General features: G+C 36.2%; 1 protein-coding gene across 1 annotated transcript; it reads right to left on the minus strand.

Moving 5' to 3' along the window:
* Positions 1–5,102: 5,102 nt before the first annotated feature.
* Positions 5,103–26,016, minus strand: dok2 (docking protein 2; the record flags this gene model as incomplete). Its single annotated transcript, XM_084390367.1, is given in 8 exon segments — positions 5,103–6,653; positions 7,599–7,774; positions 16,456–16,558; positions 22,184–22,351; positions 23,724–23,855; positions 25,862–25,921; positions 25,923–25,976; positions 25,978–26,016. Coding segments are annotated over 8 exon segments (1,728 nt in total). The 3' UTR covers positions 5,103–5,657.
* Positions 26,017–26,762: the final 746 nt, after the last annotated feature.

Consider the following 26,762-nt stretch of genomic DNA (forward strand, 5'->3'; position numbering starts at 1 on the left):
TAACAGTATAATGCCTTTCCAACTGAGCTAATCAAGAGGTGAAAAGTTACTTGGGTAACACTTTATAATAACTGCACGCTATTAATCATTAGTTAAGCATTAGTAAACAGTTAATTCGTCATTCATAAAGCATTAATAGACATTAATAAGCAGTTTATAAATATAGTTATAAATGCTTTGGTCTTGATTTATAAGCATATCTATAATGTGTTTAATAATTGTATTTTCATACTTTATTAATGATCTATTTATCATTTCTAAATGAAGTATAGCATTATTTACAAACCGGTTATTTAGGAGTTGTCAGTGGTTCATAAGATCACTTAGAAAGTGTGAGTAAATGATTAATAAACTGTTTAAATACATCTTATTATTCAGACATATAGTAATAGTTACTTAGTGTGTTAATAAATGCTTTATTAACATGTATTTCTACTGTAATTCAGGGTTATTTCAGGTAGTTATAAAGCAGTTAATAGTGGTCAGTTCACTATGTTTGTGAGCTCATCTAAAGTGAGGACTAGTTATGCCTTGTAAAACGTTTATAAAGGAGATTTAAAGGCTGTTAAATAATTTTATGTTCTGTATCACTGTGTGTGTGTTTCCTTTTTCTGTTTAGAAGATAACAGAGTCTTTAAATCTCCTTTATAAAAGCTTTACAAGGCATAACTAGTCCTCACTTTAGATGAGCTCACAGAAAATAGTGAACTGACCACTACTAAATGCTTTATAAATACCTGAATCTACAAAATTTACTTACACTTTCTAAGTGATGTTATTAATCAATGACAACACCTAGTTTGTAAATAATGTAACTGGTTTGTAAATAATGCAATACTTCATTTAGAAATGATAAATTGATCATTAATAAAGTATGAAAATACAATTATTAAACACATTATAGTTATGCTTATAAATCAAGAATAAAGTATTTATAGCTGTATTTATAAACTGCTTATTAATGTCTATTAATGCTTTATAAATGATGAATTAACTGTTTAGTAATGCTTAACTAATGATTAATAGCATGCAGTTATTATAAAGTGTTACCGTTACTTGTAAATGTAGGCTGTTATAACTTTAATCATATAGGTCTATAGATTCAAAGATTGCACAGAGCAGTTATTTACTAGATCTTGATGTCTTCACTGTGAGTCAAGTATTGCAATACTACAACTAGTCATTTGGAGAAATAAAAAAAATTAATCCCAGCATCATATCACAGGACGTTTCTAACACTCAGTACACTTTATGCAAATACGTACCAATATATCTTTTAAGTGACAGTGACCCCTACTTTGCTGTCATCCTGCTTGATACGCAGTGCAGAGAGTAGAAGTCATTTGGTGAAATGGCTTTAAATGCCATACATTAAGCTGTCAGAACAGCATTGCGCTGCGCCAGGGTGTTGGAAAAGAAATTCTTTCCATTTTCCGATGTCACTGAACCAGCCGATGCGAGAGTCAGTTTGAAATATCAGAGCAACGGAAACATTGATATGACCGTGCAGTGAGTGAAATAAAAAACAAAGGCTTCTTCACTCATTCCGTTCATGAAAGAGAATAAAACCCGCACAAGTGCAAATAAAAGCGCATAGGGTCAATCTCATGACAACCGACAACCCCACAGCCTGCATAAGAATCTTTATATTGTCATTGGTGCAATCAATGGTGATGAATTGGAATTTAAAAGGTGTCGTTCCTGGATATGAAACGGCTGTTAAGTTTGGTCCATTCTAATAGGTAGTTGCTTATCATTAGAAAGTGCCACTGGTAAATTGGATCCACTGGAGCCAATTAACCACTTCAAGACATTGAACGCCGCACATCCTCATGTATTTATTGATCAGACACAATTGCTTTAAAGTAGGGTTATCAGCATTGTAAAGCACGCTTCTCGCTCTTCAACAACACATGTACTAAATATGTTATATGGCTAATTATACCAAGAGTTTGTACTTCCATTGAAAAAAAAAACAAGCTCATATTTGCATATGGGAAGCAGTTTATTATTCCAGATAGATATTTGCCATTTTAGCAGATGCTTTCATCTAAAGTGGCTTACGGTGCACTAATTGTGAGCACATTACCTGTGGGATAACCTGGGGTCAAGTGTTTTGCTCGAGGGAACAAAAATGATTGAGCAGGACTGTAAACTCAGTACATCAACTGTTCTCTGCTGAATGGGATTTAACAGGCAGCCTTTATATTAGCTTCAAGCCTATGGCTACCTCCACTATAGAACTAGTGTGATGGGTCCAGATGGGGCCGGTCACAATGTCATCTTAACATATTTTTGAAACTTGATTATTCTGTTTGATTTTCTCCATGGCTTAGGTTATATAAAAATGAAAGAAAAATGCTATATATTTACAAGCTTTTGGATGATTTGTAATGTTTTAGATATGTCTAACAGCATGTCATTATATACTGTATATATATACATATCAGTTCTATATATACTACTTTCATTGTAGTCAGTGTCAGATGGGGACGCTCCTTTGCAGTTTAGATCTGAAACAACCAATATTTGAAATATCTGTTTTCAGAGCTTCAACATTAGACTTAGTGTCAAGTCTGTTTCAAATGAATTGTGGGTGTGAAACATAATTTGGCATGAGGCTCATGATCTCCACCTAAAATAAGCATGCTGTGCTCTTATTTAGTGAGTAAGGGAGCACTGAGCACATTTCGGTTATTTGAGTTGATTTTTTTCCCCATTAATAATTTGAGACATACCATTGAATACATCAAGTCGATTTCTGTGCAACAATAAGAGTTTTTTTATTATAAAAAAATGAAAAAAATCTGAAGCTTTTGACTCTCTCACCAATGATGCACACCATGACTCCAACAACGCAGTGGTTTTGTAGAGTTTCCCTATTGAGGAGAAACAGTGCCCCCTGGTGTTCAACAAACTATCTTACACAACAAGGAATTAGGCCATATAGAGTCAGTGCTCAGCAAAGCTTTCATCTTTTTCAACATTTTAGCAAAGAGCTCATCTCACACCATACTCCTAAATCTGGAATAAGTGCATCAGTGTGTACTGTATGCACTACTTTATTCAGTTGCACCGCTCCAGTAGCAGACTCCCGCCACATCATGCCTAGTCTACTGTCCTCTGCAGTCTGATAGCGGAAAATACCTTTAAATTGACATCTGAACTAATTACAACGATATGCTGTGTGCATTTAAAATGTACAGTAAAATACATAAAACAAATCTTTTCACATGTGACACAGTTCAAATTTCTAGAGTGCTCTGAAACAAGGAACAGAAACTGAATTGAAAAAAGCTGTAAAGTGTTTTCAGACTTTTAAAAGTCTCCAGACAGAGTGGGACTCATGAACCGTGACAAGCAGGGAGCCCAGCAGCATCCTAACAGTGCCCCAGTTTTTCTCTGCAAGTCAAGTTATTATTATTCATGTGCTCCTCAAAATAGGAAGCCTGTGAGAGGGAAAGTCAGAGTCTGGCCTGAATAAAACCATGACACTCGGCGGAACTCCCTTGTCCATCATTAGCGAGCAGAGGATTAAGTAATGGGAGTCATTTTGGAAGAGATATGCAGAACTTTAATTACCTGTGCGAGCTCCCATCACAGTCCCGTTGAAATGAGAACAAAGCAAGGAAAGAGAAGCAGGGCTATTAGAGCCGCGTGTTCAATCGAAGCTAAATTACCCTTTGATTTACAACCGGATAAAATCAACTACTCCTTTGTAGATAGTGAAGGTCACAGTAGATATGGTTGCTACTTGGACAGGTAGTGAGAAATTCACGAGGAATGCACTACGCCCTTGTGCAGTTGTGGTTACGCAAATTAGTTAATAGTGCAAACACGCCCACAGAATTTGCGCTGAATGCAAATGCTTAGCATAAATCCCCATCTTGCTGGTTGGTTCTAAGTGCTAGATTGTGGAGGATACATCAGACTATCACAATCTGCTATACTTTTTTGTATGGATTCAGACACCTGAGTTGGCTCTTTAAAATGCGAAAGTTGTGTGAATAATACGTTATCTATGAGCCTAATTAAACTGGATTGCGGGTGCTCATCTGAATAGGCCTACATGTACAGTATACATACATACATACACACACACACAAATATATATATATATATAAAAAAAGTAAAAAATCTTTTAAACCTTTAAAAATATATATATATTCACTTTGCATCATTACTTTAGCAACTGGTTAAACTGGATTGCAGTTGCTCTTTAAAGAGCCAAATGTGGGCTTGTCTAAATTAATCAAATTTGACAAATAAAATGTTCACATATAACACAACGATTTCACAAATGACAAATAGTGATGCGTGTTGTGAATAAGAGTTTACAATGAACCTAATTGACATAAAAAAGGAGTGTTTGTGCTTAAATAAGAATATTCATCGCTGCTTTAGAGCATTTAGCGTCTAGTTAAACTACATTATGGGTGCTCTTTAAAAATCCAAAAGTGTGCTCATCTGAATAATGTTTTTTACAAATAACTGTCCTGATCAACATAATGCAACGTCAATTTCTCCGGAAAATAGCGATGTGTGTTGTGACTAAGGTGCAGTCTATAATGAACCTAATTTACATAAAATAGAGGTGTGTTTGCACTCAAAAAAAGGAATATTCATTGTGCAACCCTATTTTAACTAATTTAGCTTCTGGTTAATCTGAATTATGGGTGTTCTTTATAAATCCAAAAGTGGGCTCATCCGAATAGATGTCTGGTTATTTCACACTTCATTTACACATGATTAATACAGTGCAACGTTTATCGCACTGACAAATGCCATTTGTGAATAATGTGCTATAACGAGTCTAATTTACATAAAAAGGAGTGTGTCTGTGATTAAAAGAATGACAGTTTAAACATTCCTGAGACAGCTCCATTTTAGCGCAGTTATTTGTTAAACTGGTTTGTGGGCGATTAGCGCATAAGATTCAGGGTTTTGCTCTGGAGGTAATTGCGACTTTTTGTCACACAATTCTGACTTTTTTCTCAGAGTTGAAAAATATATAAACTTGCAATTAATTTATAAACTTGCGAGTTATAAAGTATGGATTGTGAGATATCAATTCACAATTCTGACAATTGCAAATTTCTATCTCGCAGTTCTGACTTCATAACTTCATCTCACAGTTGACTTTCTTTTTTCTTTTTTCGCAATTCCGAGTTTATATCACACAATTCAGAAGAAAAAAAAAGCAGAATTGTGTGTTATAAGCTTGGAATTTGATAACGTATTTAAGTCAAAATTGCGAGTTTATATCTCACAATTCAAGTCAGAATTGTGAGTTATAAAGCCTAAGTTCGATAAATAATCAAAATTGCAATTTTATATCTTATATCTAAACTCACAATTGCGAGTTATGAAGTCAATATTGTGAGATATTAACTTGCAATTCCAAAAAAAAAGTTTGAATTGTTGCAATTACTTTTTTTATTTTTCCCCCTGTGGAAACAAGCTTCCATGGATCAAAGCTTTTTGGAGAACAGTAAAGCACTCTGATAACTATTATCCATTTAGCATATTAATTGATTAAATATTGCATTCATTCATTTATCCATTCGCACACTTCATTGTCCTCTGTAGTGGTGATGCCACGTAACTGAGCATCACCAATCATTATGGTTCTCATATATAAGATTCTGAAGCAGTTCTTAGTTATTTTTTTGCGTTACTTTCACCATGATGTTATCATATGGTGAACCCTCTTCTTCCTCACTGTCCTTTTGCTTTGACAGCAAGGCTCTTCTGGGAGGTTTAGGAACCGCGTAGTCATCGACAGAAGCGTTGTACGGGTACTCGTGACCACTCGGGTCCATTACTGTCCCCAACATCTTCCAAGCGTGACCTTTGACCTCCTCCGGTTCATCATAGAGAGATGGAGGCCCACTTGGGGCCACACCGCAACCTTCCGGTTCATCATAGATGTGCTCCATTTTGTACGATTTTGTTTTTTTGTTCGTGAAACGGGTTCTGATAGCAGTTTCATCTATAATGTCATAAAGCGGTTCTGTGTTCTCTACGTTGCCTTTCTTGTCATTTTCACAACTGGGTTCTACTAAAGAGGGTGGAGGGTTTGATGCGGACAAAATGTCTACCATAACATTCTTGGCAATGATGTCAAAGGGCAGCGAGTAGTCTGAGTCCTCGGGGTTGGAGCACGTGGAACGTCTGTCTTTTGGTTCTCTCTTCTCCCCTGGACTTCCCCGATCTGGATCCGGCGCCGGCGCCATGGCCCGGGAATACATCTCATCCTCTGTGTTGGCCAAGGGACAGCTGCGGAAGTTCTTGACTTGGTTCTTACGTGGCGGAGGCCTGGTGTCCAGGTTCAGACTCTTGACCCCTGTCAGAAGCTTGTCTGTAGGGGCTTCAAGTCTGGAAAGCTGAGGGTTCTGGGGTTGTTTGAGACCATCTCTGATTGCTCCCTCAGTCACCATACTGTAGACAGACGACTCTTCAGCTCTCATTCGAGGTGAAGAGGACATGGGATCTCGCTCCACACTTGCTATCTGCTTCACAGGTAAATGGACTCTGTGTAGATTGATGGCGGCCTCTACGGATTGGAAGATGGCGTTGCCTTGTTTTGTGTCGAACTCAAAGTTGCCTTCCCCAGAGTCGCATCTTCGCCCAGCCTCAAAGGAGAATGTTGCCTGTTTATTGAGAAATTATATGTGTAATTAGAAGTCAAATTAGTAGTAAATACACTGCAAAAAATGACATGGTCAATACGTCATGACAATAATGTTTTTGTTTTCTTCATTACTTCAACTCATCAAAATAAGTGAAGCCATTTTAAACGTTACTTTTTAAAGTTATTCGAGATTCAACTTTTTTTTTTTTTTGTCAGTTTAATGTAATTTAAGTTGAAATGACAATTTTTTTTAGAATTTAATTCTCAAAAGCAATGCATGATATTTTTTTTATATATTTCTCTTATGATCGCTAAGGCTGCATTTATTTGATCAAAAATACTATAAAAACTGTAAAGTATTTTGAAATATTTATCCTTAAATCTGTAGCAAATCTTAAGAAAATTGTAATTTGCTGCTCAAGAAACATTTATTATTATTATCAATGTTAAAAAACAAAATAATTTGATAAAAGGAAGGATTAAAACATCAGCATTTATTAGAAATATAAATATTTTGTAACATTATAAATGTCTTCACTATCACTTTTGATTAATTCAATGCATCCTTGCTAAATAAAAGCATTAATAAAACATAAATAAATAAAACTTTGTACTTTTATAGCTTTACTGACTGATAAAGATATGATTGCTAGTGATGGTTTATAACGTATATAAAAAATAAAAAAAATCATTCAGCTTAAACTGGCCTATTGTGGTATGTTAGACTTAGATGGCTTAACATGGTCTCCCAGGCTGACCAAATAAAAAGTGTCTAAACCCCTCTTAAACCAGGCAACAGAGACCAGCAAACTAGCTTAGTCTGTTGACATCACTTTAACATCTTGTCTAAAGGACAGTGTCTTTTTCCAGTATCATCACTATACTGGACTCACACAGAGATCACCCTCCCTGCTTGCCTCACTATCATTAAATGACTGACCGCAGGTCACTGTGAAAGCCATACCTTGTCTCGTCCGAACCTGCGGAGGAAACGGTAGGGCCAGGCGTAGAGAACCTCTCCTGTCTTAGGTTCTTTCAGAAGAAGGCTATCAGAATCAGTCCGTAGCAGCACTACTCCTTTCAGGCTGCATCTGTCAGAAGCCTCCGTGCGCCGCACTGTCACCTTAAAATCTTTCATTGCTGAAGACAACAGGGAGGAGAAGCTTTATATTAACAACGTGCCAAAAGAACACAATGTAAACAGTAATAGCCGCTTTACACTCAAAGATACTCTCAGATGTAAAACAGTGGATTCAGCACACATGTGGCCTCCTGAAGGCTTATGAGTCTCGTTGCCATATATCTTCCAAATAAAAGATTGGATTTCATTTTATTTTGATGGTCCCTTTAACACATTCTGTTGACTATAAGTAACGTTGCACCTACTAACTCTAAATAGCATGTTAGTTGAGTATTAGTCGACTGGTGGGGTTTTTACCTGTTTTCAACTCTTTTTGCAAGCAGATTGTATGTATCAGAGGTTACATTCTCACATATGTACAATAATCCAAAGCAGATTTCTTTTGATGAAACAATATACCCAATATAATTGTTTTTGTACAGATTTAGCACATGGCTGCTGAGAAACAAGCACCTTATTAGATATTCTCTGCTGAGAAAGGTCAACACCCCATTCGTTACTGCTGACCTAGGGTGAACTCTGTGGCGCGCAGGATTCTGCTGCTTCTCCAGAGGGATTGTCTAATAGAGGGCTCGCCATGCAGATGTTTTTCTACACGGGAGCCGAGATGGGTGATGAGACTCCATTAATTTCCTGAGGTGAAGTGTCAAAAGGAGATTTTCTGCTTATGCTATTCAGTCCAAAAATAGTCAGGCCAAAAGTGTGGACTATTAATTAATAGGCTCTGCATTCATTTATTGTAAATGTGGATGTTTCTCAAAGTCTGCTTTAATAGTATTGGTAACACTTTACAATAAGGTTTCACTTGTTAACATTAGTTAACATAGTTAACAATTAAAATGACTTATTAAGCATTTATTCATTTTAGCTAATGTTTTAATGTAAACATTTAATAATACATTATTATTATCAAAAGTTGTATCTGTTCATATTATTTAATGGACCTGAGCTAACATGAACTAACAATGGACAATTGTATTTTATTAACTAATGTAAACAAAGCTTATAAATACTGTAACAAATGCATTGCTCGTTGTTAGTTCATGCATTAACTAATATTGACTAATGGGACCTGTTACTATAGTGTTTCATATCAGTAGTTAAAGGATTAATTCACTTCAGAATTGAAATTTCCTGATAATCCTGATAAGTCTTTTTTTCTTCAGTCGAAAAGAAATATAGTGGACTTCGATGGTTATCAACGGGTTGAAGGTCCAAATTGCTGATTCAAAGCAGCTTCAAAGGGATCTACACGATCCCAGCCGAGGAATAAGGGTAATATCTAGCGAAACGATCGGTCATAAAAAAAACCAAAAAAAAACATAATATATATATATTTGATTTGTATTTATATATATATTTATTAAATCCAGAGTCAACGCAGCCGTCTACCAGGACATTTTCAGAGCACTTCATGCTGACTTCATTTTCCAGCAGGATTTGCACCTGCCCACACTGCCAAAATAACCAAAACCTGGTTCAATGACCATGGTATCACTGTGTAATTACTGTGTGATTTCATGTAATATTCTAATTTTTTTAAATCCTGTTTTCGTGGGTTTGGAAGCTGGAAGCCCAAATTATGTACAAATAAACAACTAAATACTTGAAATCGTTTAAGTTGTGGGCCCTGAATCTATGGAAGTTTAACGTTTTGAATGGAATTATGGAAATAAATAAACTTTTCCATGATATTCTAATTTTTTGGAAAGGGTCTGTAAATATATATAGCCTATATACTTTTTAACCACAAATGCTCATCTTGCTACGTCACACGTGACCTTTCAACATGATTATGTAATGTGTGGCGCATCACAGCTAGTGCAAGATGCTCACTTGAGCATTGAAACTGCAATTTGGACAATTAAACCCGTTGATAACCGTTGAAGTCCACTTTATGGAGAAAAATCCTGGAATGTTTTCCTCAAAAAAAGTAATTTCTTTTCGACTGAAGAAAGAAAGACATGAATATCTTGGATTAAGTAGGGGTGAGTAAATTATTAGGAAATTCTCATTCTGAAGTGAACTAATCCTTTAAATCTACCCTAACATTGTTATTTAATTATCACTTAAATTAAAATAAAATAAAAATATCTAAATAAAATAAACAATTTTTGGGTTTCATTCTTGTTTGTTACATCCACCAGCTGGAATGCCCTTGATTTCCACCAGAGAGCACTCCTCCCTTGTCCTTTGCCATTCCATCATGAACTACATTTCCCATAAACCTTTGCCCAGACTCATTATGTTCTGATTATTACCACCTGTTTCCCATTACCCTTGTTAACTCTGCCTATACAAGCCTTGTTTATTCAGTCTCTCATTGCAAAGTCTTGTTGCACTGCAACTCTGAGCGTTATCCTGGTTACAGTTTTTCCTGTTCACTGCACAGATCTGCAAAAATGACTAAAAATGCTGTATTATGCATGTCATAAGTAGTTGGCGATATCACTTTGTAAAGAAACAGCATGCACCTTTAGACTAAACACTTAATACGCATGTGCATGCTGTCATCAATTTCACAAATTTGCGTTTTTGTAGTTTAAACGGAGACGATAATAGGATTGTTTTCAAAATGTGCACTTTTGACTGTATTTTTTATTTTATTTTTCAAAATATGTTTTTTCATTGTTAGTTGAAATAGAATCGTGTAAACGATCCCTTAGAATGAGGTTAAGAACAAATCCATGTTAAGAACAATACACGCGTGTTGTGAATTATAGGCAAAAATGTTCATGAGAAGTTCTCCTGTGCGTATAAATACAAATAATCCATGCAATTATTAGTGAATGAGACAGTGACCTTAATATAATAAAATAAAACTTTAACAACCACCCAATCGCATGTTACAGTGTTTTGTCAATAAATTTATTCTTGTAACTGTATGTCCCAGGACATTTTTCACAATTCACCATAACATGGCAAGATTTCTTTGTGCCTTTAAAGTTTTTAAGTAACTTTAAAGTACTGAATTTGTTTGGCTTTTATTGGATAGGACATTATAGACAAGAGAGGTAACAACAGGAGGGAACTCCAGCTGTGATTTGACCTCCGGTCGCCTGAGATACAGCTACAAGTATTACTTTATGCCATAGCTACAAAGGACTAAATAACTCTTTTGATAAATATACTAGAAAGGGGAAGAAGGAGAGAAAGACAAAGAGTGTGATGTGGTTTGGAGGTATCTTTTTCCGTTTGAAAATTGTGGCTACTCCAGCCACAGTCAAACTTCATTGAGAGGAAGTGTGCCTTTGCAAAGACAATGCTAGCTTCTGTTTGCAGCTGTCAGAACAGAAGCGAACATTCCACACTTCTCAACAAATGAAAAAATGAGACTTCCTGCAAAAGAACAAAACAAAAAAAGCCACAGTGTACACAGACTAGTGTAAAAATGTAACGAGATGCATTTCCACATTTACATCCTGTTGTCATGAGCAACAAGTGGTAAGATTCATATGCAAGATTCTCTCTTTCTATTGCTTTACACTTGGCATTGCACCAAATTTATGGCAACTGTTTTGTGGTTGAACCACCCCCCATTTCCACCTCACTTTCCACATGACCTCATTTGCATAACATTCTCATACACTTTATCTCATTCTCCCTCCAGGTGTGAGTTATGTTCAGGAAGTTCTGTGTTCTATTCAACAACACACATTTCATGTAAGTATTTAGAGTGGGGTCTAAATGTCATTTTCAATGTAAAGCGGCATAAACAGAGAACTTTATCAGCTGAGATGTAGGATTTCCTGTGGCATCCTTTGCTAGTAGAAGGTCACTAGCCAGTGGCTACTAGTCAAGCATAAGGTTTCAACCAGCCACAGGAACCCCTTCCTAATCTAAGGCCTCGTTTACACTGCAGGTCTTGATGCCCGATTCTGATTTGTTGCCTATATCCGATTTTTCCGACCGTCCGTTTACACGTTCTTTCAGTTGTGACCCACACTTGCCATACTATCTGAAACATCGTGCATGCTTAAAGGGGGTTCTTGCACAGATGGACAAACGTGAAATATGCTTGATGCTAGCTTTGCGATATAGCCGATGCCAAACATCACCATGATTTTGAGGCGGAGGAGGACGGAAAGGGCCATCATCATTGTATCATTGCGCATATACTTCAATTATTGTGTGCGAGAGAGTTCTCAGGAATGGTGTGAGCACATTGTGGCGGGCTTTAACGAAGGAGCAGTGTGTCCGAAATTTTAGGATGAGCAAGCCAACCTTTGATATGTTGTGTCAACGTTTGTCCACATTCCTCTCCTACGACGACACAACGTTTCATTGGGCCATCCGTCCCTTTGCAGATGCACGTTGAGATTGCTCTAGTCATTAAACCACGGAGACGTTGCCTAATGCCTCAGAAAATCCGATCTGCCCGTTTACATGAAATCACATATCTGATTTGTATCTGATTTATTTCCAATATAAATGAGGCCTGAAACCGAACTCGAAATATCCGAATGCATGCAGGGTTTTTTTCCTGTTTACACCGTCATAGAACCGATCTGTGTCACATATGAGCAAAAAATCGGAATTGGGTCACTGACAGTGTAAACGAGGCCTTTAAATAGAATATTTTGCGACTCAAGCACTATTTTTTATGGAGCCCCTATAGGTTCACTTGCAAAACTTTTCCATTGCCCTGCAAAAACTATTGCATTCCCCCAAGAAACGTTGCGTTCGATTGCAAACAACTCAAAGGTTTCTCAGGGGATAAATATGATGGTCTTGGGGTTGGTGAGATTTTTTTTTTTTCAGTAGATTACCTTATATTTAACTCACATTTAACATTTATAATGTTATCAACAATTATTTTTTTTATGCTCTTCTTGTGAACTTTTGAGTTGAAATCCTGAAAAAATGAATCACGTTTTCCACATTCTGGGACATCTTTCACATTCAACAACAAAAATATTAAGCAAGACAACTGTTTCCAACATTGGTAATAATAAGAAATGTTTCTTGAGCAGCAAATCTGCATATTAGAATGATATCTGAAGGATCGTGTGACACTGAAGACTCCAGTCTATGATGCTGAAAATTTTGCTTTGTGATTACATGAATAAATTTGTTTCAAAATACAAAAGTATAAACAGTTATTTTAAATGGTAATATTTCACAATATTACAGTTTTTTACTGTATTTTTGATCAAATAAATGCAGCTTTGATGAGCACAACAGACTTCTTTCAACAACAACAACAAAAATATTGGTAACACTTTACAATGGCGCACTAATATGCATTAATTCACGCTTAACTAATGCACAGATAATCTTGAGTTATTGTATGACTCATGAAGAACTAAACCCTTCATTAATGATTGCTGCATCACCTACTAATAAATCTGATTAAGAGTTTAAGTCATATGTGACCTGGATGACAAAACCAGTCACATGGGTAATTTTATTTTTACATTGAGATTTATACATCTGAAACCTGAATAAATACGCTTTCCATTGATGTATGGTTTGTTAGTATAGGACAATATTTGGCCGAGATACAACTTTCCTTTAAAGTTGTCCATTTATGTTCGCGATTGTGCTGCATTCACTCACAAAAATAAATGTTTTATATCTTTACGGTAGGAAATGTACTAAATATCTTCATGGAACATGATCTTTACTTAATATCCTAATGATATTTGGCATAAAAGAAAAATCAATAATTTTGACCCATACAATGTATTGTTGGCTATTGCCACAAATATACCCGTGCGACTTATGACTGGTTTTGTGATCCAAGGTCACATATATGAATTGCTATTATTAAATACGTCACTGTGGATTAATTCCCTATAAACACCTAGTATTAACTAATAGTGTAAATGAATGCGCCAATGTGTTGAATCTGAGATCAGAAATAAATTGCCGTAGTCAAGTTGTGATAGTAAACCACATTATTTTCTGAGCTCCAATTACTGTTTTCGAATCTGGCATGTGGTTTCAGATGTTATTAGATCTGCTACTACTTGATGTGGTTTACAGTTATTTTAGTCTCACTTATAATTTATTTGAATTGATTCATTAATAGCTCAATTGTGTTTGTTCTAAAAATGGTGAATCCTGACATAAACATTTGTGTGTACTGTACATAAAGCTGTAGTTTTACAGTTCCCTTCTGATCATCTAATTCCTTGTGCACCCCTTTACCCTGCTGTCGCTTGACAGAACAACCTGAATCTGAAACTCCCCCAAGCCTGATATATTCCTAAAGAGGAAAAAGCAACAGAACGCTGAAGCTCAGACAGACATAGGGATCATTAGATCATTTAAGCACTATTTGCGGCCACATATAGTAACATAATCAACCGAGCTTTAACAGTCAGGGTTGTATTTAAATACCGCTGAAATTCGACTGGCTGGCACCTGCACTGCATCAGTGATGCGTGTTTTTGCACTTCCACTTCCCCTCTTGACTGTCATCTTGCTGAGAGCCACAATATGAAACATGTCCACTGAGGACTTTTATCTGTCTTTTCTGTCTTAAGGGATGTGTTTTGGTTATTTTGTTGTTATGGATTTGTCTGTTGGCCTCTTTTTCAATTTTCTCACTTTAATTGAACAGATGGAAGAAGAAACAAGTAGCACGACAGAAGAAAATGCAGAGAGTTTAATGGAGAGTTCAAGTTCAGCCTCATGCTACTTGAGCTGGGGCATTTTATAATAATAAATTGTTTAAAAATGGTAACGCTCTAGATTACAGCCCACAAAGTACTTTGTAATTAAAACGTTTTACAGTGTAACTTCCGGTAATTATAGTGTACCTATAAAGTACTTACATATTAGTATAAGGGAACAATACGTAAAGTTTTGGGAATAAATGGGTAACAACCAGGAGAATTAACAAATTATTTATACTGTAAGTATTTAAACTAAGTATTTGGGAGCAATTTAGCGAGAACATACACTGTGTACCTTTTTGTAATAATAGTGTACCAAATACATATAGGCTTTTTTTTTATTATTACAGGGTACATATCTGTGCATTTATACAGTAATTGTTTTTAACAAAAGTGCACTGAAAACTAAAACTATTGCAACGTTTGCTTAAATACTGGGGAGATATACTCTTGTTCCATGTAGTTACAGGGTAAGTGTAACATATGCAACCCTGTAACTACATGGGACAAGAGTATATTTCCCCAGTATTTAAAAAAACATTTTTGCAATAGTTTTACTTACTTGCCTTGAAACATGTAAGCCCAAACTAAAACATCTTTCTAAAAAGCCTATACAGTATGTATTGGTACACTATTATAAAAAAAAATAAAAAAATGGTACGCAGTGTATGTTCTCACTTAATTGCTCCCAAATGTAAGATTGTTGTAGGCCCTATCATAATTGTAGAATAAATACCCCTTGGTTCTAAAATACTAACAGTATAAATAATTTGTTAATTCTCCTGGTTGTTACCCCTTTAATCCCAAAATGTTACATATTGATTCCTTCCTTACTTGTAAATACTTTATAGGTACACTATAATTACCAAAAGTTACGCCGTCATTTCGACTTAATTATGCAGTACTTTCCGGGCTGTAATCTAAAGCGATACCAAAAAAAAAAATATAGGCAGCTACCGTTTTCAACTTTGGTAATAATAAGAAATGTTTCTTGAGCAGCAAATCAGAATATTAGAATGATTTCTGAAGGATCATGTGACACTGAAGACCGGAGTATTAATGCTAAAAAAATCAGCTTTGCCATCACAGGAATAAGTCACATTTTAAAATATATTCAAATAAAAATCTGTTATTTTAAATTGTTATAATATTTCACAATATCACTGTTTTTCTGTATTTTTGGATCAAATAAAAATGTACATAGTACTAAGTACAAACTTTGTAGTTTATATAAACATACATTTGGACCTCGCTGTATTTACTGTACATGGTTACATCCTCAAACATTGCAACATTTTAAAATAAGGACTATAATTTGATTGAGGACATCAGCTGATTCTGAATCAGACACAGCTTTGACGTATTAAGGAGAAAATATGCACAGTCACAATGAGACACACCTGTTGTAGAAAAAGTGCTGTTGTTTTGTGTAATTGCAAAAGAGCCAAAATAATGTTCCAAATGACACGGAAGACTAAATTAACCATAAAAAACAGCACTTACCCATCATTAATGAAGAAATAAAAATAAAACCGGATGTAAAGGAAGTCAAATAGGGTACTGAACCATCTTTGAGAACAGCAGGATATTGCACATTTACAAAGATAGGTGGTCAATCTGCAAAACAAGGCGGACACTTGTGTTTCTTTCCACCACAAGTGAACAAAGATGAGCCACAACTTTCCACTACGTAATAGAGGAATGAAGAAGTTAGCTCTTGGTTCACGATGTTCACAGCACAAAATAAACTAGAGGTGTCAGACTAGAGAACAAGCCAATCTCATAAGCATGTCAGATGTGTACAAAAGGTGCACCTAATCGGTTAGAAATGACCTCTGTTCTTGCCATGAGATTGACTTTCTGCATGTCTTTTTTCACAGAACTAGCAGATGAGCTGGCTGTGTGACCTTTTAAGGTACTTTACCAGCTCCTCCATCAGAGCAGTGCCACATGTAACTCCTTTGGTGACTTTAGTAGTGTGTTCGGTCATAAAATTACTAAACAAAATAATTCCAAAACAACTATTGTGTTTTTGTACATTCTGTACACTTTCTTACCAGTTTCTCTGCTGCAGTAGAGGGTGTTGTCCGCCATTGTTACATCATCAAATTCACCATGTAAACTGTTTCCTTTCACTGCTCCTCTCTCTGTCCAGCTCATCTACAATGAACCCAAATATACGGCAGTTTATAACAGGCATCACACATAAATTATAAGTCTATATCAATGATTTATAGTTTGATTGGTCTCATCGGATTTGGTAGGAAATTCTCCCCTTGTTTCACAGACAAGGCTTAAGTCTAGTCCCAGACTAAAATGCATGTCTGTTTTAACTGAAAGCAACTTGCACTGACATAAAATATGTCACTGCCATTGTTTTGTCTCAACCTTTTCTAAGGCATGTTTATAAAAGCTATACTTAAATGTCCTAATTGAACTAAGGCCTAATCCTGGCTTAGTCTAAGCCCTGTCTGTGAAACCAGCCCTTAATGTTTGCATCATTTGTACCTGGATTTTAGTGTTATGTCCAAAAACACAGAAAAGAAGAATCGGCTACTATGGTGATTTTACTTGCTTGTTCAGACAAATATATTTAGCATATACAGTGTGTCTTTTTGTCTAGGGGATTTTGGTGTAGAATGACAGATCTGCTCCAGTGTTATCAGTCACTAAAAATAAATCTATTGAAAGCATTTTTGTTAAAGGCACAGTATGTAAGTTTCGCCGCTAAAGGTCACTTATTCAAAACAATAACAAAGACGTAGCTTGATGATGCCGTGAATGAGCGTGGACTCATGGGAGCTGTCATCTTTACCTCCACAGCCGATGGAAAGCAATACCGAGCAAGCTTAGTACGCCAGTAAAACCGAAACATATGGAGCTGGTTAAGTGATTCAAACTCCAAAATATATTTGTTTACAAATCATGCACTATGGTAAAAAAATGTTTTGAGGTTATAACATTATATTGTGCAAGGTGCCGCATGAAAACAAGTCTTTATTAATCCATAATCTGCCCTGTAATCATTATTGTGTGTGAAAACGATTAAAAGTTCTTGCTGTTTTACTGCCTCTAGAGTTCATTTCTGTTGGAAACTGCAGTGATATGTACGTATAGTGTAAGTTTTTGGCGTTTTGCAAAAATGTTGCCACAGGTAGGTTTTTCCAATGAGCCTTTGTTGAATAATGTTCACGGATGAGCTAATGTAATGAAGTTTTATTAATGTTACTGTGGTATGAAGCAGGGTGAGGCCGAGAGCCTTGGTAGTGGAACAAGGCCGCTGGAGCGAATGCTTCTTCTTTCCAGAACTTAAACTTTGTTACAGTTATGTTTGATCACTTAAATTCACGTTATTTTAATTTCATTCTAATGAAACAGCCGTAAGTTCTGAATTACTACTCATACAGGCCACTTTATCTGATGAATTCAAATTGTGGGGAAATGCAGAGCTGTTTTACTTGGTCAAAACAATCATACTACAATACGTGCAGATAGTGGGATAAAATATTGATAGGGCAATATATCGTTGTCCTTCTCCGTGCGATACGAGAATCAATATGCTGGCGGCAAATATTGATATTTTAATTAATAACATATGGCACTCTAAATAGATTTCCCTGCTCCCAGCGTTGCTATTTCTTGGCTCCTCGAGGTGGCGCTCAAAATATGAATGAGGGAAACGTGAACATAAGTTAACTAGCCTAAGAAAAATAGTTTTTTAACGGGATGGCGGACAGCAGTGTGAGTAAAATAATAGATTCCCCAGCCACGTTTAAGTCCAAAGTCTGGACCCACTTCGGCTTTTATACCATTGATGGGACAAACAAAATCGACAAAGAGTACGCGATATACAAGAACTGCCTGATAACAGTAAAATCCACGGGTAATACCACGAACATGCAAAGCCACTTGCAACGCTGACTTGTGTTGCTAAATGGAATGCAATTGATTTTAAAATATATTGTATGGTGGAGAAAATGCTGTATTACTGTTATTACAAATAAAGCTCTCTCTGATTACGTTAGCCACTTGACAAAATGGCATTGTCTCTGAGGTACACAGAGTACACTCTCATGGGACACAAACATATTACTTACGGTAAATCAAGAAAATATTAGATTCAAACAATAAGACTAACCGTGTTGAGCTATATAACAATGATTAATGTTACCTGGCAGATTATTTTCTGTCGATAAAGGTATCCAAACAGTTGCTCACCTGTCTAATTAAACACATCATATATTAAAGCGTATTTGGTGTTTCCATGGTTTCTACGGAAGTACGGAAATCGAGGGTAACACAGATATGATGTCATTGACAGGTGGCGCAATGACCTGGGCCTTTACACTGGTTAAAAGTGCTGTTTTGTCTGCATTTAAACATTGTTGGAAACATTTGGGATAATGTAAGTACACAAGTTCCAGTGTTATTTGAATATTTTAAACCAAAAATTTTACATATTGTGCCTTTAATTAAAATAAAGCTAAAATAAAATAGAAATAATAGATCAACTTAAAGTTTTCAAAATGTTTAAGTATTAAAATTGCTAACTGAAATAAAGCTAAAACAAAAAATGAATTAAGACTAATTAGACTATCAAAATAATCATATAGATGTTTCATATATGCATTTAGTTTATACACTTTTATTGTGTATATTTATCATGTTCTAAATATTAATATTAAGACACAATGCCACAAACCTTGCTAACTACAAGGTTCCCTGCAAATGCCCTTCTTCTCATTAAAACACTCATAGTGAAACCCTGCTATCGGTAATATAAAAATATCTACTCAATAAAAAAAAATGACTGAGTAGAATTTCCACTGATGTGGCTATAAAAATTTGCTAAAATATTAAACTAAAATTAATATAAAAACAAAAGTGAAAATATGCTTATAAAAACTACTTCACAATATCAGTAAAAAATATAATAGCATATTAACTATATTAAAATATTACTGATCAGCTCTGATGTGGTGATCACAGGCAACCGTAGGAATTACCTCAAACCATCAGACAGCAGTGCTGAAGCACAACTTAAGTAAAAAACTAAATGTAGGTTACAACTTTATTGTCCATTATAAAATCTTGGTCCTAAATAAAAAAGCTGAGAACCATTATAACTACAACAATTACAGCTCAGCAAAATATGCTCTTTTTTCACACCGTTAGCCCTCTATCTGCAAGTGTCATCAGTGGTATGTGCTATGGAAATTCTCTTTACACTTTTATTTTTGCATTTGCTGAAATGCACTTTAACTTCACCACATGAGGTTTGGACAAATGGCCTTTGTTGAGGAACCACATGATGAGCCAAGAAACACTCTCCAAAACTGTGCCAAAGTGATCATTATGTTGCACGACAGAAACCTTCACAGCATAAAGCCGTATTCATTTCCCCAAATGCATTACATCAAGCGCTTCTATTCCACACAGTGTTCCTCATTCAATGGGCACAGCACAGCTTTTAGTGTTGGCTTTCTGTAGCACCTCTTCAGATTCAAATTCTGAAAGACAGCAGCCTTTTTTCAGGAAAAGCTAAAAAGCTGGAGGAAACTGAGACGTCATACATAATCTCAACATTCCCATTAGTTTATTTCAATATGGGTCAAAACATAATACAGGGCTGAATCCGAAATCGCCCCCTGTACCCTCATATAGGGCAATATTCGAGGGGACATCCATTTGTAATGGTGTCCGAAACCATAGTGGACGTTATTGATTGCACTCATTCAATCCCACATTGCACCGCAATAAAGACTGCACAGCCAATATGCACTCAACGACCGTCCGAATTCACTCCCTCGTTTTCATTCACTGCTGTATTAGTGGACTAATGTAGGGAATAGGGATTGAGGGTTTAGTTGGTAACATAGATATTTTAATCAGAATCACAGACTAAACAACAGTCCTAATTAATTATAGAATTAATATGACAATTCTTAAAAACAAAACAAAAAAACATCTGCAATATGCTGCAGAACTGGTGTTCTGTCTGTTAATACCGATTAATTGTCCATTTTACCAACAAGCCACGACCAGTATTGTGATTTGACCCATATATTGAAATTCATATCTGACTGATCTGTCTGACAAGCATCACTATTATTGTTTCCCAGGCTAGGGATTTGAACAAACCTCTAAGGGTGCTTTCACACTTGCGATTTCGTTTGAAACAGGGCATGGTTCACGTAAAAAACAGGCAATGTGAAAGCTGTCAAGTGGACTCGGGAGCGCACCGGGGTCCCGAACCCAAGACTACCTGTAGGAGGCCGCCTAAGTTCGGTTCCACTGTGGAAGTGTGTTGCGTTTGCATGAATGTGAAAGCACTCGGACTCTGGTGCATCCTTGTACAGGAAGTAAAGTGTAACAATGTTCAAGGCTCTGGGAAGAAGGAGACGGGAACCAGCGAACGATCAACGTAATATTGAATTATAAAATAAACAAATACTCTCTCTCGTTTCATACAAACGCTGCTGCCATTTTGTGACTACTGTTTTGTACACCGTTTAAAAGTTTAATCTGACAGCAATATCTCTTATCTCCATAATTAATTATGAGGCGAAATGCTGTGTAATAAGTGGTATGACTGTAAACTGTATCTCTTGAATGTCCGTCTAGTTTGAACTTGCCGCGCTGCAGCTGCTCTCTCCACGAAGCTTTGCGTTTAAAGAGCCAATAAAATATTTAAACTCAGATCAATATTTTGTGTCTAATTATTTACTTATGTGGCAAGTAGCCATGTAATAAGTGGGATAATGTACATCCAGGTGGTTGTTCTCTCAAAATAAACCCCCTTCAGGCTGATCAAGACCCCTCATCACCCTGTTGGGGGTTTATTTTGAGAGAACAACCGGCTGGATGTACATTATCCCTTATTAAATGTAGTTTAAGTGGATATGGAACTAAAGAGAGGAATTTTATAAAAGCATTTTAGCTCAATCGAAAGAGTGTGAGGTCAGACAATCGGGTGGGTCACACTGCAGTACTGCTGTGAGTGATAAAATGAGAAGTTATAAGTGGAGAACCTTTCGTAACGGTTAACTCTTTGAGTACAGGCCCCAGTGCTCCAAACTTACTTCTTAGTTCATGTAATGACATGAAGCATTTACTCTGACTCATGGCTAGAGCAAGGCTCTGCATGTTGCAACTATCCGATTAAAGCTTATGTACCTCCAGAATCCATTAAGTCAATGTTACTTGGCATGCACTTCCTTCATTTGAACTAAAACCGTCAGCCACAGCACAAATATGTGGTACAATGAGATATGAAAACAACTTCCCTTCTTTAAATATAGAAAAAACACATCAGACAAAATTCATGGGAACAGTTGTTCTTCTTTGCACAAGCATTAACTAGCAGCACGAGGAGCACTGTGAGTCACAAGCAAGTTTCTGATCAGCTTTGAAGGGCTTTTACATTTGCTGATGTGACAAAAAATCCCTAGCAAGTGGCAAGCCACTGTAATTTGAATCCTTGCGTCTGCAGAAATTTTAGTGTAAGGAGCTGACAAGCTTTTAGCAATAACAACCTCTTTAGCCTTGGCTGAAGGCAGAAGTTAGACATACAATGTCTATGATTACACTGCCATGCAACAAGAGTTTGAGTACAACTGTGGTTGCAAAGCCAGGAACAAAAGCGAGGACAAAACCTGGAAACTTTGATGTAACCGCTCAACACGATTGCAATCAGGTGTTAAGTGAGCCGTTACACCAATTTTCTATGACAGGAAAAAATACTGGAAAGAGACAATCGCACAATTTAAATTCAGTGATAAATACCGGAAATGCGATTTCACACAGTTTCTGGATCCAATCCTCCAGTTCAGCTGTCTCAACGGCGAAAACAAACGTCTTTTCAGTTGTCTCCACCAAAAAGGGTCCACAATCCCGTGGACAGCCTTCGACATCAGCCTCCGAAACACGAATGCAGTCGGTCATTTTTATCACCTGTAAAGAACAATAAGAAACTCGGGAATTGAGGTGTGGGGAGGGGGGTGCTTTAGTTCAAACTTTTGGACAGCCTATATACTCAATATGCCTTCTAACTGCTTACAAAAACTTAACAAGGCGAATCTGTGTCATACACATCAGAACAATTTAAATAAGCTCCAGATTTGCCATTTGGGTGGGTGGTTTGATGTGTGAGCATTTTCTTTTACATTTTTTTATTTTTTCTGAAATAAACAACATCCAAATGCTTTAATTGCAGAAGACAGCATTTTTTTGACAACCCTTTTTTGGGTGATGGTATTTTGGGGTATTTTTTATTTTTATTTGTCATATTTCATAGCAGAAATGGGAACATATGTAATTGTAACAACTGAAAACCACTGAAAGCAAGTAGTAGTGAAAACCCAAATGCAATTTATTCCAAACCATGATCAAACATAAAACAAAGGCATGGAACTCAAAACAAGAACATAAACTTACACAACATTGCATGAAATATTCAATACTAGACAAAGACACAGCGCAAACATGAGGGCTAAATACACAAGACTAATGACTAGACAAGGGACACATGTGAACAATGAAACAATGAACCAATGACAACATGACAAGGGAACACGTGGCAGGATCACATGACTTGAACAAGGGATCACATGACATACATGAAACAGGAACAAGGAACGACATTATTTCGAGAATGAGATTTGGGCATACTGGATTAAATAGTATGCTTAAAATAATAGGGAAACATGAACCTGGGTTGTGTAAGCAGTGTAATTGAAGTGACACATTAGAACATGTAATTATTAATTGTCGTAGATATAAGCAGGAAAGGATGATTCTGAAAGATAGGCTAAGTAAAGAAAAAAATAGATTTGAAATGAAGGACATTAAAAATGAATTCAGGGCATGTGGGGAATAGAGCAATATTTAGTTTTTTGGACAAAACTGGAGCTCACAAGAAGGATATGAGTTTAGTTGTAATTAAAATTGTATTAATAATGATGTGAATGATAATGTATTAATATTAATAATTTTATTAGATATTTATGTATTTATTTATTTAATTAGTAGTGAGTAAAGTAGGCTATAAGTAGGTGGCGGTAATGCACATTAAAACGTTGTTTGCCAACCGCCATTAAAAATCAGAAGAAGAAGAAGGAACAAGGAACAAGGAACAAAACGTGACAGTAATGGTACTTCCTGCAAATTGTTTGTACTTGTCCACCCACACACAAGGCATGTGCATGACCCCTCACAGAGTTTGATTGTTTGTGTTCCGTGAAACATCAGTGAATTGCATCACTCTCAGATTCACCGCAACTTATTTATGTACGCAGTGGAGGGAAAATCTAAGTTTGTTGTTCACCTTTTTGTTTTCCTGTTTGCGATTGGCTTTCTCCAGCGTGCTGCCAGTTCCATCTTTGCACTCAAAGAACTCAAGGCGAGAGATAGAGCAGGAGCTCTCGCGGTACAACACGGACCAAACCTTTCGCCATTTCTGAAAGAGAAAGAAGAAGAATGGAAAGTGATGTAAACTGTGACACTTTTACTTGCATTGTTCTGTAGGCATGAAGAAATAAGATATAAAACTAATGGACCTTATTATATTTCAGGATGTCTACTATCAACCAGCATTAGAAGAAAGCCTCTAACATATTACAGCCATAAAAATATGACTTGTAGAAAAATGGTCTTATGACAACTTGTCTCACATTTAAAGCAGTAAGCTGAGTAATTTAAACGAGTAAGCTCTTGACATAATCCACAGCTAGGGTGACACATCTTACCCACTGACACACATTATCCCATGCTTCCCCGTATTAAACCGAATATAGTTTTTATAACGTCGGCGTTCCAAAGTATAACCAATATTTTTGCAATTTAGCTTGTTTTTGACCTTTGGAAGTGAAACTGGAAGTGGTTCAAGGCACATAAAAATACCCCAAGTGCTGAATTCCTACAATAAAGACAGCATTTTCTTTATTGGAAAAGACCAATAAAGACTTTTTTACTTAAAAGCAAACTAATTCCAAAGGTAAAATATGAAAACATGTCAATGTAGAATACTGAAAAAGATGAGAATTTGTTACTGCTTTAACATTGGTTCAAGTGCCTAAGCGCGGTTGTATCACAAGTGCATCATGTGATAGCATTTAAAGTGTGAGATTCCTCATTCAGGAAATGCCCATAATAAGACGAGATTGTACAGAGAATCTCTGTGGTACGGACATTACCAACCCTTTCAGAGAAATTCATGGCCTCAAACAACACTTAATCTATTACAGATGCAACATTCTCCTTATGGTTTCCTAAAGAGACGGCCCTGATCCTATTGCTAACATTAGCTCACTTTAATGGACTCCAGCAGGCCATAATTCTCTAGTGTAGTCCCATATGGCGGAACTAACAATATTATCAGTGGCATCAATCAAAATGAAGTGAAAATGGTTTTAGATGAGAATATGAACTTTTTAAAGTGGATCATGTTCACAGTTCATGAAGTTGTTCATGACACTGCCCATGAGCTTAATATGATTCATGAATGTCTCTCTTATTGTAATTGCTCTAAAGATATGGGGTATTTGCCGACAAACGTGTGGTTCAAACCAGTGTGAAAGCAGTTCATTGAAATTGATAGACCAAGCCCATCAAGCTCAATACAAATGTATAATACAGAAGCCCTGTTTTGATGACATATTTATCTTTTTCATTTGATTGACTTTGGAATTTGATGGCACACTAAACACTACTAACACGCATATTGTAAGAACACATACGTTTGTACCCTTATGAAGACGTGAATGTCTGATCTCCAAATCTCCATCAGTCCTTGACAAGTCTTCAGTATTGGATATTAATGAAAATAACAACCAATTCAATATGTTCCCCAAGGTTTAAAAAAGAAAAGCAATTGAAAATAGCCTTGTGAACTGATCTACATGCTTTCATTGCACTACTACTCAACATCAAGAGTACATTACTGGTTTCTTTCCATGAGACCTTGATGTTTGGGTAGGTAACCAAATTTGCACACATATCAACAACGTTTTGTTACTATTATTATTTTATATTTTATTCTTTCATCTACTTGTTTGCAATATGAACAGCAGCTGTGCAATTTTACAAACAATCGCATACAAAATTGTGGGTGTTACACGGGAAATAAAGAACGGGTAACTGTCCAGTAGTATTTTGCAACAGAAAGCTCTTCGATTTGGATATAATTTAAAAGTAGACAAGCATCCAACTAAAGGGTTTATACAATATTCATTGGTTTCATTATTTTGTGGTCATTTATGATATGGAGCGGCTACATCCTGCACTCAGGCCTGTTGATTTAAGCCTTTTTAGTACAGCCTTCATTTTGTGCTATATGCCAATAGTTACAGACAGACCATTACTGTTCTCAAAAACATCCACGCTGAAAGAACACGTTCTTTGATTTTGTCTCTAAACATTCCCCCAACTCGAAACCCCTGGTAAGTAAAGCATGTTCTGTCTTACCTTCCCAAACCGCTGCTGTTGTAGATACAGCATCCCCTTCTTTCTAATGTCCTCCTCCATTTCTCTCGGTCTTGTCTCCGACCCAGCTCCTAGAGACTGTCTCATCTAGTGTATCATACTTCTTCTGCTGAACTTGCTTGTGACGCAAACAGCATCTCCAAGTTCCGCCATATCTACTTCCTGTATAGCCCAAAGAGTTTACACTTCTTTGCAGAGCTGTGCAAGAGCGTCAGTGTGTGTCGAAGCCACATGATTACTCAAGATCACAAGTTTCCTCATGTCGTACCTAAATGAAAGGAAACAATAACGGATTTAACATTTGAAAACATTTTAAATGTTTATTTTTAATGTTTATTGCAAATTCAATGATTTTACATTTTTTGGTTGATTACACGAAGCCTGAGGATTCCCGTATTATTGTCTCTTTTTTAGAGAGAGAGAGAAAGAGAGAGAGAGAGAGAGAGAGAGAGAGAGAGAGAGAGAGAATTTAATCACTAAATTTGTATGCATTTATAAAGTATTCATCAAGCAGGTATAAGTACTGTCACTGATTTATATTTATCACATAAGAGCTATTTTAAGATCTGAGGTCTTTATTTTTTCAGGGTCTGAGGTCAACTGCAAAACTTCCTGTTCTATGATGTGTCAAGTTTCCATCACACACACGCACGCACACGCACACACAGACGCAAACCAACTTACCAGCCAGAGGGGAGCTGACCACTGTGTGCTGCTCTCCAATTTTAATCATCATAAATAATTTATTTTATTTAATGAACACAATACCAGTAGGCTTACTGTGTAACTAGATAATATTTAGCATGTGTGTATTTATTGTAGTGTGAGTTCTGAGTTTCTGTAAAGCTGCTTTAAAAGAAAATAAATAGTGAAAAACACTTTT

The sequence above is a fragment of the Rutilus rutilus genome, assembly GCF_951802725.1.
Source record: "Rutilus rutilus genome assembly, chromosome: 19".
Taxonomy (NCBI): Eukaryota; Metazoa; Chordata; class Actinopteri; order Cypriniformes; family Leuciscidae; genus Rutilus; species Rutilus rutilus.